The 13,096-nt window shown below is 45.1% G+C and overlaps 1 protein-coding gene across 4 annotated transcripts in view; it reads right to left on the bottom strand.

Moving 5' to 3' along the window:
- Positions 1–13,096, bottom strand: part of CACNA1I (calcium voltage-gated channel subunit alpha1 I) — a 172,792-nt gene that overhangs the window by 130,401 nt on the left and 29,295 nt on the right. For 3 of the 4 annotated variants that reach the window (XM_056798972.1, XM_056798973.1, XM_056798974.1), the window contains exon 3: positions 8,116–8,213. In XM_056798972.1, coding sequence (XP_056654950.1) covers positions 8,116–8,213 — 98 coding nt within the window. Of the gene's footprint in view, positions 1–8,115; positions 8,214–12,452; positions 12,756–13,096 lie in introns of those variants that run through there. The other variant, XM_056798975.1, reaches the window with a different exon arrangement.

Below are 13,096 nucleotides of genomic sequence, written 5' to 3'. Positions count from 1 at the left end.
AGCCACTGCCCCCTCCCACCCTGAGAAAAGTGTAAAGAGGTCACAACTCTTAGAAGGTCACCATACCAAACATTGGCCTTGAGGATCCCCATTGCCTGTGCTCCCAAACTCCTTCCTTAGGACCTCTGAAATAACAGTGTGGGTTACAGATAGGGAAACTGAGGTCTGAAAAAGTTGGGCAATTTATCGAAGGCCACATGGTCATTTGGCAGGTGATAGGAAATAGTATATAGGTTTCTTGCTTGGAAATTCGGTGCTCTCTTGGTCCTAAATTTAGAAGTTTACATGGAGGACCATGAAGAAATGGGTAAGGGACAAGAAAGGAGAAAAGAGTTTTGTGGAGCTGTTTAGAGAACAGGGAGGACTGTCTCTAAAGGTAGGAGGGGGAATGTAGAAAGGGAAGGAAATGGAGTCAATTCTTCTCTGAGCCCCTGCAGAACCATAGTTTGTTGGAGCAGAAGGAACCTAAGGGTTAGCTTGACTCCCTCCACCTACAAGAATCACAACAGGGTAGGAGTGCTGAGAGAGAAGTGAACTATAAGGGAAAGCTGACTGGATTCAATAAAGAAGAGCTGGGTTCAAATCCTAGCTCTCACTCTTACCAGCTGAGTAACTTGGAATAAGTCCCTTCTCCTTTCTGGGCACCAGTTCTTCTGCCCATAAAGTGAGTGCAATGGACTAGAGGATTCTAAGCCCTGACATCCTGGGAATCTAGGAGTCAGTGAATCTTAACAAACTGGTATAAATAAGCAAAATCCACAGAAAGTGTGAAAAACTAGCCATGCCAAACTGTGGATGAGATTTCAAAGGCGTTGACGGGAAGAGATCCCAGAGTTCCAGCTGACAACGAGGTGTTTTCTCACACTGGGAGAGTTAGGGCTGTAAAGCGGGGGAGAAAGAGGAAAACCAGGTGAGCTCACCCAGGAGGGATCACAGCAATGTAATCAGAGCAATCATTGATCCAAACAGCTGGGCAGAGGCAGGAGCCAGGAGCCAAGGGGCTTGAGGAACCAGTGAGCCCAGGAAGCACTGGCCTCCCTCCCTCTTTGTGAACTGTTCCTCTACCGTTCTCTACCTAACATCTGCCAACCTGTAAAAACTAGAGGGAGGCTGGAGCTGTGGAGCCCCCAAACAGCTGTTTGATTGTGATACTGCTGGCAAAACAAACTGGTCTTGATGACCTGGGGAGGTGGGCAGGGTCCTGGGGTCACACAGAGTGCCATTGAGGAAATCTCAGGTGGGGCTATAACCACATGGAATTATGTAGGTTTGTGGGCATGCCTGTGCCTCAGATAGTATCTCCCCACCCCCACAACCAATTACTCATGAGGTAATGATGAGCCCCAGGAAGGCCTTATGCATGCTGTTCTTATAAATTCCCTTCCTCCCTTCTTAGACTGATGAATTCTGCCCATCCTTTAAAACTCAATTCCAACACCTTCTTCTCCCTCTTTGATCCTATCCGGCCACACACCTCTAGTTAGAGCCTTTCTACTTTGCATAGCTCTTGGTTTTACACTTCTCTGAGGTACTTATCACATAACATTTAGATATCACAGTAATCTGTGTCCTTGTCTTATTCCCCCTACTAGATGGTAAGCTCCAGGGGGGCAGACACCATCTCATGTAAGCTTTCCATCTCTAATATGTGCTCTGGACACAGCCTAGCCACAACAAGCATTCTTTGTTAGTTCTGAAGGGCACAGATCTAGAGCTGGAAAGAACTAGTCCAATTCTGAGCTTCCCTGCCCATTGAAGTCCCATGGGGTCACCTAGACAAAGTTTCTGAGGTGAGATTTGAACTTCCAGACCTGTCCTCACTCTACTGTAACACCTGGGTGCCTCAGGGTTGGCCCTATCCACTGTTTCCCAAGAATTTCCAGGATATCTTTGGTATTCTGGTATCATTTGTCTATTGTCAGTCTAGAATCTTCTTATAGTGAATCCTGAGAGGGCCGGGAGGAAGCCCTTAGTCCTGCACCAGCAGAGCCATCATCAGTGAATCAGGGAGCTGTTCTTCAGAACCATCAACAATGCAGCAACCAGTTAGAACCATCACTGATTGGCCTGAGGTTGAGGGGACAACTCCCAAGAAGAGAAAGGGCAAGGAACCAACAATTCCTTGAGGAAAATGAGAGACAGCCTAGTGTTCAGGATGCTGAGATTGGAATTGGGGAAACCTGGGTTCAAATTCCATCTTAGACACCTACCTGTGTGACTGTGGACAAGAAAACCGAGGTTCTGCATCTGCATTTCCTAATCGATAACGTGAACAGGTTAGACTAGGTGGCCTCTTGCTCCATCTCTCACCCTCTGGTTCTATGATCCTAAATTCTGGTTTAGAAGCCTCTCATCAGAATAATGGGAAATCCCATCGGCTGAAGGCTTAGTTGTCTTCTTCACTGGGACTTTGTGGGGATTAATAGAGGCAATAGGTGTGGATCCTGGGTCAACTTTAAAGTGCTATGTAAATTATCAGCTATTGTTGTTATTATGTATTCAAGACCTCCTACTAAAGTCCTTCTTAAAGCTCCAGACAGGGAGGAGAGAAAAGGGAAGGGAAAGGGAGAAGAGGAGGCAAGGGAGGGGGGGAAGGTGAAAGAACTTGCTGGAGGGTAACCGTGCCTTTTCTCTCTAAGCCTTCTGGGACTCTGGTGATGCTGGCCCAAATAAACAGCAGGAGGGGAAGAGTCTGCACTTGCAGAATTTCTTAAATCTTTTGGTCTTTTATCCAAACCTAGAATCATTGCCCTTTGCTGCTGGGGTGGGGTGAGGGATCTTAGACCCCAGCTAGTCCAAATCCCTCATTTTACAGGGAAGAAAACTGAGGCTCAAAGAGGGGAAGATAGTTGCCCAAAGTCATGGTTGGTTAGTAACAGAGCCAAGATTAACCAAGCAGTTAAGTACAATGGAAAGAGAACTCACTATGTGGCCAAAGGCCCTAGATTCAGAACTTGCCTTTGATGTTCACTACCTGGGTGTCCTCTAATCCTTGCTCCCTGTGACATACCAAAGGCCTCAATTTCCTTCTGTGTAAAATTAGGGGTTTGGATTAGATGATTTATAGGGCCCTTTCTAGCTCTGAATATAGGCATCTGGACTCCTAATCTCAGGCTCCTGAAACCCTTCTACTACATCCTGGTTCCTGAGACAATATTTTTAGGAAAAGAAAGCATGAGGCATGCATGCTTGTTATATTCTCCCTAATCCTCTATCCATTTGGTCCCAGGAGTTTCTGGATTCAAATCCAGACTTTACCATTTATTAGCAATATGACCTTAAGCAAGTGACTTGATCTCTTGACTCAGTTTTCTTGTCAGAAAAATGAGAGAAGAGGTTGGACTAGATGACCCCCTCAGGTCAGCTATCACTGATGATCCTTCTAGCCTCTAGGGTCAGACACAAACTCTCCTGGCTGGCGTTTCTCTATCCTCAAAACTTCTTATTCCCTTTCTCTCTATAGTCAGCCAAACATACCCTCCTGCTTCTGATCATTGCACATCATTATACTCTATCTCCAGCCTGGGATGAACTCCCTCTTTACCCCCATCTCTCAGAATCCTTCATTTCCTTCAAAGCTCAGTTCTAGAACCACCTTGTACATAAAGCCTTTCCTGATATGGCTGACCTGGGCTGTCTGGCCCCTCTTTAGACAGTTTTGTGGAGCACCCCCACCCAATCAACTCCTCCAAGGGATTCTCCAAACTGATGCCAGATAATGTGGAACCTTGATTGTCTTAAGTCCTCAGGTAGCTCAGAACTCCTAAGTTCAACTGATCCACCAGCTCTCAACCTCAGCTTTTTGGGTAGCAGAGATTATAGGGTGAACTCTACCACCACCTATAATTTCTGGGTAGTCTCAGCTCAAACATCACCTTCTACATGAAGGCTCTCCTCTCCCAGCTGGAAGGGTTTGCCTCTTCCTCCCAAAATTTTGTCATTGTTGAATCATTTCAGTCATGTCTGACCCTTTGTGACTCCATTTGAAGTTTTCTTGGCAAAGATTTTAGAATGGGCAGCTGGTTCAGTGGTTCAGTGAATAGAAAGCCAGACCTAGAGATGGGAGGTCCTGGGTTCAAATCTGTCCTTCGACTCTTCCTAACTGGGTGACTCTGGACAAGTCATTTAACCCCCATTGCCTAGCCCTTACTGCTCTTCTGCCTTGGAACAGACACTTAGTTCTTCATTCTGAGATGGAAACTAAAGGTTTAAAAACAAAAATGATGCAGTAGCAAAACAGGTAGCTGTATATTTAGGGGCATCTAGGTGACTCAGTGGATTGAGAGCCAGACCTAGAGACTGGAGATCCTGAGTTCCAGTCTGGCCTTAGACACTTCCTACTTGTGTGACCCTGAACAAGTCACTTAACCACCCATTGCCTAGCCCTCACCGCTCTTCTGCCTTAGAACCAATACAGAGTATTGATTCTAAGACAGAAGGCAAGGGTTTTAAAAAAGATACTGAAGTGGTTTGCCATGTTCTTCTTTAGCTTATTTGAGAGATGAAAAACTGAAGAGAACAGAGAGGTAAGTGACTTGCCTGGAGTCACACAGTTATTAAGTATCTGAGGCCAGATCTGAGCTCAGGTCTTCTTGACTCCAGACCCAGTGCTCTATCCACTGTGCAACCTATATGCTCTCCCAAAATTACCTGGTATTTATGCTTCATATGTTTTTCTGTATCTATACTACAGTACTTCCTCTCAGAGAATGAATGGAAGCTCTCTGAGGGAAAGCACTGTTTCATCCTTTGTCTTGGTATCTCCAACCCCAATGCTTAACCTGAAACCTGGCACACAGCAGGTTCTTACTAAATGCTTGTTGGTTGGTTAATGGGTTTCTGTAATGAATTTCTAAGAAGAAAAGACAAATAAGGGAGGAAAGAGGCTTATCCTCGACTGAAGGTTATCCTACCCACTTTCCAAGAGGGCACGGCAGACTCTGGTAATTAGATTGCTGCCTGGCAAATACTGCTTTTAGGAAACATTCCTAATAGTCTACTTTTCAGCGTATATTTAGCTTTTTAATAGTGTCCTTCTTTCTCCAAGGGTCAAGTGATAATACCAGAATGTTCGCTTCCCATTCCCCACTGATTTCTGGGGCTGACTCTAATGCAAAATAGTAAATCGTAGGCAGAAATCAACAGTGGAAAGGGCAGTCAGTAGGTAGTAGTGGTTAGGAATGGCGGGGGAAGGAGAGTCAGGGACAGATAACAAAAACTCCTTGAGGTCTGTAAACAGAGACTGGCTGCCTACTTCAGAATGCCAGAGAAGAGATCCTGGTTCAGGAATGAGGCAGATTAGGTGCCCTCAGAGGGCCTGGAAGCTTGGGAATGATGGGGTTTCTCTCCTTCCGGTGCCATCATAGTATTTTAAGTCACTTTCATTTATCTGACAGATACCAAACACATCCATCCCTGTACAAGAATTCTGGGTCAGGCTTGTAGCAAATAGACATGAAGCACCTTTGCAAGAGATGAGCATAAAAGGGAGAGTGGGGCATCACAATGAGGGGGCTGGATGGGAGTCCAAAGACCTGGTTGCTGGTTCTGGCTTTGATATTCACTAGCATTAGGACTGTGGGCAAGTTTGATCTGCAGAAGTGATGACTCAGAACACCCAGGTTCAAATCCTGCTTCTCTTTCTTACTGCTTCTATGACCTTCAGCAACTCGTTTCATCTCCTCTTTAAAGTGAGGAGGGTGAGCCAGGTGACCTCCAGGTTCCCTTCCACGCTGGGATTCTGAGAATTGATCCAAAAGCTAACAGCACTGAGGAAATGTCACTCATGGAGGACCTGGGAAAGGATTGGGCCTGCTGAAATGAAGACTTCAAGTCACAAGGACATGGGTTTGAGTTTGGTTGCAGACATATCCTAGCCCTGTGACTATGGAAAAGTCACTCTTCCTCTGCCTCAGTTTCTTTACCTGTGAAATGGAGATAATCCTACATGCATTATCTCACTTACAAAGTCTACATAAGGAAAGCACAAAATGCTGGGAAAAGGTGATTTATTTTATAATTACCTTCTAAAGCTCCATCTGGGAAACCTAAAGGATGAGCAGAGCCTGGGGCACAACAGAGAACAAACAGGCAGAAGGGGGTTTTGGACCCACAAAACCTGAGCTCTAGTCCTGAATTTATCACCTATTTTCTATGGGAGAGTAGGTAAGCCAGATGCCCTGCCTAAGCCTCGGTTTCCTAATTTTTAAAAAGAGGGGGTTGGACTTTATGATTTTGAGACCCCTCCCAACTCAGATGTTCTCTGTTCTAAGTCTTCTCCCAACTGTGACTCTCTGTTCTAAGTTCCCCTCCCAACTCGGGCATTCTTTAATCTGATATCTTATGCTCTCATGTCTCTACAGGCTTGGATAACCTTTGATGCAAAGATTAAATGGAATAATGAAAGGACTTTTCCTGATAGCCACTGGTGACTTCCCCCACTGCCTCTGGTTGCCCTCTGGCCTTCCAGAGGGCTTTTGGAAAGGGAGCTGTTCTAGGGAGTAAGAACTCAGGAAGAATGAGCTGGGAAAGAGAGATGGATTATTTTGCCTCTGGCCTCTTGCAATGAATGTCCTAGTTTCTTATTAAAGAACCCAAAAGTGACTTTCATACTTAAATGACTGGATTATTGGCTGGAGGGATTACTGGCAGCCACAAAGGTCCAGAATCCTAGAGCTGGAAAGGACCAGAATAATCATTAAATCCACTGCTTTCATTGACAGAGAAAGAAACTAAGGCCAGAGAAAGGGAAATGGCTTGCCCAAGGTCACACAGTGAGAGCCAGAATCCAGCACTATTCAGTAGAGATGCAGTAATGGAAAGTCTTTTATCTGGGGACTAAAACAGTCATGCCATGAGAACAGGATTCTAACCATGATTAGAAGATCTGGGTTTGAATCCTACCACTGAGACAACTGTTTAAAACTTAGACAACTTTCTTCTCCTCATGGGAGCCCTCACAGGGCTGCCTCAGTTTCCTCCTCTGCCAATGAGAAGGTAGGACCCAAGGGCCACAGGTCTAGATCCAGGATCCTCTGAGTCTTATCCTTATCTTGAAGGGACTAAGGGAGATGCAGCCTAGGAGAAGAACACAGCAAAAAGGCAACCCTGATGATATCAGCCCAAGCAGCTCCATCACCAAGCATGGTCCAGGGAAGCTAGAGTCACTTCTGGAAGGCAGGGCTCTGGCCACTGGTGCCCCCTTCACCCCATGTATGTTATAGCTCTGCTCCTCCTTCCTGAGGTCCAGGAACTTCTGATGAGCATTTTGACATCCATTCCTTATAAATAAGCATCACTAGGCAACCACTACACACCCAGGCCCAAGGCTTGCAGGGGAGCAGCCACAAAGAACCAAAGGAAGAAGAAACCTCTCTTCTCCAGAAACCAACAACCTAGGGTCTGTAGCTAGAGATGATGGCATCTGAGTGCATCTAGAGTCTCTATGCCTTGCTGTCTCTACCACCCATTTTCCCTGACAGCTAAGCCTGTCTTCATGTGTCTATGACTGCGTGTGTCTGGTCCTCTCCAGCTCTCTTTTATCCTATTATCATCTAGTCACGGGCTGTTTGTTTACCCTTCAAGGCTGTCTTCCTTTGAGAATGGTCAACACATGTGCGTGTGTGAAAGGGGGAGGGGATGTGTCTGTACTACTGAAGGAAGACTAGGATGCCCCCTCCTCACAATCCATGTTCCCTTCATAGCCAGACTTCAGCCAGAGCCTCAGTTTCCTCTTTGGTAAAATTAGAGGACTGACTTCAGAAATCCCTCCCAACTCTAAATCTCTGACATTCCAACAACATCCTACACACGGGTAATTTTTAAAAGTTTGGTCCTTCTGAAGTCTTTTGGAGTTGGGCCCTTCCAGCTCTGACATTCAATGGCCATCAGTGGCCAGAGACCATTCATCCAAGTGACTCGAGTTGCCCAAGCCAGTAGCCGTGCCAATAAAGCTAAATAGGCTGATGAATTCCCTATGCAGCCACATCTTTACATGGCACAGAATGGGAGTTTAATATACCCCACGTACAGCAAGGGAAGGGCTATTTCTTCCCAGTCTTCTTTGTTTGGAGAGTTGAGGCAGGGAAAGGAAGAGTCAGCCTGGGGATGACTTACTGGGCACTCGGTTGATGGCTTTGAGGGGCCTCAGGACTCGGACTGTACGGATAGCTGACAGGTTGATGTTCTGAAGGTCCAGGGAATATTCGACCATCCTGCAGGGAAAGATGGAGAGACAGAGTGAGGTCAGAGAACAAGGGGGTACAATAGGGTTATGCTATTGGAAAAGAGCTTCAGATATAATCTAGACCATATCGACTACAACCCCGCTAAAGATAACACAATGAAAACCCAGAACTGAAAATGATTGATCTAAGGTCACACAAATGGTTAGTAGCTGAACCAGGACTAAAACCCAAGTCTCTTGACTCGCAACTACATTCCTTCATTTTGGTTATTCAATCATTTTCTGTCATATCCAACTTTTTGTAACACCTTATGGGATTTTCTTGGCAAAAATCCTGGAGTGGCTTAGCCATTTCCTTCTCCAGCTCATTTTATCCATGAATAAACTGAGGTAAATAGGGTAAAGGGACTTTTTTAGAGTCATCTAACTGGTAAGGTTAGAGTTATTCCCATTTTATAGATGAGAAAACTGAGGCAGGTGACAGTTAAGTGACTTTATGTCACTTAACATATAACAAAGTCACTATGACTTTGGAACAAGTCACTTAACTGTCAAAGTCTAGTTTTGAACTTGGGTTTTCCTGACTACCCACTATGACTACCTGCCTACAGAGAAGAGGAGCAGTACCCTAATAACTGATATAGCTCATTGCATATAGTCCAGAGGCAGAATTGCTTAATGGTTAGAGGGCTGGCCTCCAAATCAGTATGACTTAGTTCAAGTCTTGCCAGATCTTAGAGATGTAGCTTAACCTCTCAGGGCCCCAGGTTACAATTTTCCAAGACTATAAGTGCCAGAGGAGGTATGAACCTGCATTGGTAGAGGACATTTCCACACTGGAAGTTCCTTATATTGATGAAATCCCAGGTCTGCAACCTGCCCACACTACCCTTCCCCCTAAGCACAAGGAACTGCTTAGGCATTGAAGAGAATACAAAAGGGATTGCCCCAATCTAAAGTCTGCCCCTCAGAACCTTATGATATAAAGGGGGTTGGGGGGGAAGGAGGGGATTGGGGAAGTGAATCAAGGACATAAATAAACACAATGGAATTGCTCGTGCCCCATGTGACCCTGGACAAGTCAGTTTTCCATCTTTCACAATTCTAGAAAATTCTCTAAAATTCAGAGAGGAGATATTAACATACCTTGGTAGAGAGAGTTTTCTCATCTGGGAGTACTCTATGCCAGTTAAATCATGGGTCCAGTCCCTATCACTGACCCTAAAAACACTGGGAGAAATCGGAACGGAAGAGCTTGAAGGGACCTTTGTTAGACTAGCCAGTGCAATCCTCCCATTTTAAAGGTGAAGAGAGGGGACTTGTCCAAGGTCACATAAACAGGAAACTGCAGATTCTGAATTGGAAGCCAGGTCCTCTGACTCCCAAATCTCATAGTCACTGTCATTGTCTGGTCTGATTCCCTCCGTCACCTTGTCCACAAATATACCCCAAAAGTCTATCCTATCCATCACCAAATGGTTTGATCTCTGATAAATGCGCACAGTTTGTTTGGGGCACTTCTTGCTGTCTAAGGAGAATCCATGAGCTAATTGGTGGCCTGGAGTATACTCCTGGTCCGTGAAGCCTCTGAAACTGGTTTGGCATCCAAACATTTAGCAAGAAACAGACAAGAGGGCTCTTTGGCTGCGCTCTCGGTGTGGTGCCAGCCGCCAATGCAGCAGCTCAGTCTTGTTTAAGATAGGTTCAGGTTTGGATCGGTCTATTGTCTGCTGAGCATCATGCCCTGGGGGCCTTGACACAGGTCCTAAATTAAGCCTGCCCCAGCTGTTGACCCCTGGCAAGCAAAGCCAACTTGGCTTTTACTCAATTATCTGAGCTAATAGGGAGGAAAAGAGGCCAGAACTGAACAGAGGAGTTCTCGAGCCTGCTTGAGCTCAGTGGACAAAGGCACACAGCAAGGCTTATACCTCTTGTGTACCCCTGGCCTAACTTCAGCCTTTCCAGCTGGAGAGCTTAGTGCAGACTGGCACAAGGAACCCTCCATATCTACCTTCCAACTCAAATCACAAAAAATATCTGATGGGGAATTTGCCACTGTCATAGGATGCTAGGTCTAGAGGCTATCTGCTTTATTTTACAAATGAGAAAACGGAGGCCCAAGGAACTGAAGTGACTTACCAGGGTCACATACATGGTAAATATTAGAGGCAGGATTTGAATCCACCTCCTCTCATTCATAGGATTCTCTAGATCAAGAGCTGGCAAGGACTTTAGAGGCCACCTAGCCCAATCACTTCATCTTACATATAAGGAATTGAGGGAGGCCCAGGAGAGATCAGTGTTGGCCCAAGGTAACATGGTTAAGAAACATCTTAGCTAGGATTTGAACCCAGTCTCTGATTCTATGCCCAGGGCTTTCTCCTCTTCCATGCTGTCTGATAGAATCAGAAATCTAGAGCTAGAAGGGGCTTCAGAAACTATCTAGTTCATGTGCTTCATTTTAGAGAAAAATGAGGCCAAGAGAGGGAAAGGGGTTTGTTCAAGGTCACACAGTCTGTTATTGCCAGAACTTGAGCTAGAATTATTCTGATCTCTTGGATTTCTACAAACCATATAACAACCCAACACCAGTCTCCCCAGCTGGAAGGAGCTGAGGCCAGACCAAAGGGACACAAGGGATGTGAGCATCTCTGTCTTTCAGCTCCAAATTAAGGTAGAAGTGTGTCAGCTATGCTTATGTCAGCGTATATGTTCTTCTCCAAGCCACAGGGGTATGAGCATGGCAGGGATAATTGTTCCCATTGTATGGAGGAGGAAATTGAGGCTCAGGAAGAGTGCATTTCCCCAGTGGCAGCTGAGACACTAAAAACCAGCTCTCCTGACTCCAGTCCTGGGAAAGGTTTCTACAAGCACTGGGGTGCCATGACAGCTGCTAGTGACTTAAGGACTTGCTTTTTAAGGCCTTCAGGTTAAAGATCACAGAAAAATTGATCTAGGGGGCAGGTGGGTAGCTCAGTGGATTGAGAGCCAGGCCTACAGACGGGAGGTCCTAGGTTCAAATCTGGCCTCAGACACTTCCCAGCTGTGTGACCCTGGGCAAGTCACTTGACCCCCATTGCCTAGCCCTTACCACTCTTCTGCCTTGGAGCCAATACACAGTATTGACTCCAAGATGGAAGGTAAGGGTTTTAAAAAAAAAAGAAAAGAAAGAAAGAAAAATTGATCTAGAGCTGGAAGGGACCTTGGAGGCCATTAAGGCAGAAGATCAAAGGAGATTTACTAATCAAAGAGCATGGATTGAGTGCTAGAAGGAACCTTAACCTCCAGGTAATCCTGATACAGAACTGGAGGGCCATCTCTGTGAGGCAGACAGCCCAAGGCTACACAGGGAAGACTCTAGGTATGGGAAGGCAATCTAGCAGCAGCCTGCACATGACAATCTCAGGTCAGGGAGAAATCTGTTTGAAATGGGGCTGCCACTATTCTTTGCAAAGAAAAGGTCTTCCCTCATTTTTCTCTAAATAACTTCAAGAGCTGAAAGAATCCTAAAAACAGATATAAAAAAAACAAACAAACAAACAAACAAACACGTTACTTTCTGTCTTAGAATTAACACAAGAATCAGTTCTAAGGCAGAAGACCAGTAAGGGCCAGGTGATCGAGGTTAAGTGACTTGCCCAGGGTCACACAGCTAAGAAGTATCTGAGGTCACATTTAAACTCAGGTCCTGTCTCCAGGCCTGGCTCTCTATCCACTGAGCTACCCCCTTAATCACAGTGTTAATAGATTTAAATCAATTATTGTAATAACAAAGAAAAATAAAGATAGCAGTTAATAAAGCTGATTTTCTGGGAGCAGCTAGGAGTGTGCTCACATTTCTAAGATTTAGAGATGGAAGGGACCCTAGTCCCATTGAGTCCGATATTTTACAGACTAAGAAACCGAGGCTGAAAGAGGTGAAATGCCTTTCCCAAGGTCACACAGGCAGCAATCATCTAAAACAGGACCTCCTGTTCAACATTCTATCCACTACACCAGCTTCTCCAAGCCAGACAAAGATAAGGACCCACCAGGTAGCAATGAGGCAGAACACACTTGTGTTCTCTTCCTGGGGGGAGGGGGGATTCCCAAAAGGAAGGCGTTTGTCTTCTTCCAATAAAATGTATAATTAGATTAGACCAACTGAATTTGAGGTTTGTTTGTATTCCTTAAAATCTCAGATCTTACTAGCATAGTAGCCTAGGGAGAAGTGATCATACAAAGTTAAATTTTGCTATAGGTTATTTTAAGAAAAAAAAACCCTTACCTTCTGTCTTAGAATCAACACTAAGTATTGGTTCCAAGGTAAAAGAGCAGAAAGGGCTAAGCAATGGGGGTGAACTGACTTGCCCAGTCACTTAACTGGGAAGTATCTGAGACCAAATTTGAACGCAGGACCTCCCATCTCCAGGACTGACTCTCTATTGAATCCTGTAACTGCCCTTTACTACAGGTTATAAAGGGGAAAACAGGGAATAGTTTGACCCCTGCCCTTGTTTGGGGGAGTATTGATGACAAAGATTTCAGAGAAAAGCTACATCCCTGTGGCCTAACATTCTACAGAGTGAAATCAGTCAAAGAGGGATAGAAGTTCTCAAGAACACAACATTCTATGACACAAAAGATAGTTAGTTCTGATGGGTGGGGGGAGGTGAGAGGGAAGGGTTGGGTGGAACATCCACCAATGTGGATGCACAAGGAACTCTTTTAACACTTTACTTTCTGTCCTAGTAATAAATCTATGATCTATGACAGAAGGGCAAGGGCTGAGCAATCTTGGATTTTTCAGAAAGGGAAAGATCTCTGTCTCTAGCTATCACTCTCATCTATAAATTATTTTTAATCCAACATTTATTAGGCAAATTCCATGTGCCAGATACTATGTTTGGGGCAAGAGATACAAAGACAAAA

The sequence above is a fragment of the Monodelphis domestica genome, chromosome 5, assembly GCF_027887165.1.
Source record: "Monodelphis domestica isolate mMonDom1 chromosome 5, mMonDom1.pri, whole genome shotgun sequence".
NCBI lineage: Eukaryota > Metazoa > Chordata > Mammalia > Didelphimorphia > Didelphidae > Monodelphis > Monodelphis domestica.
This window is presented reverse-complemented; position numbering and strand designations above follow the sequence as displayed.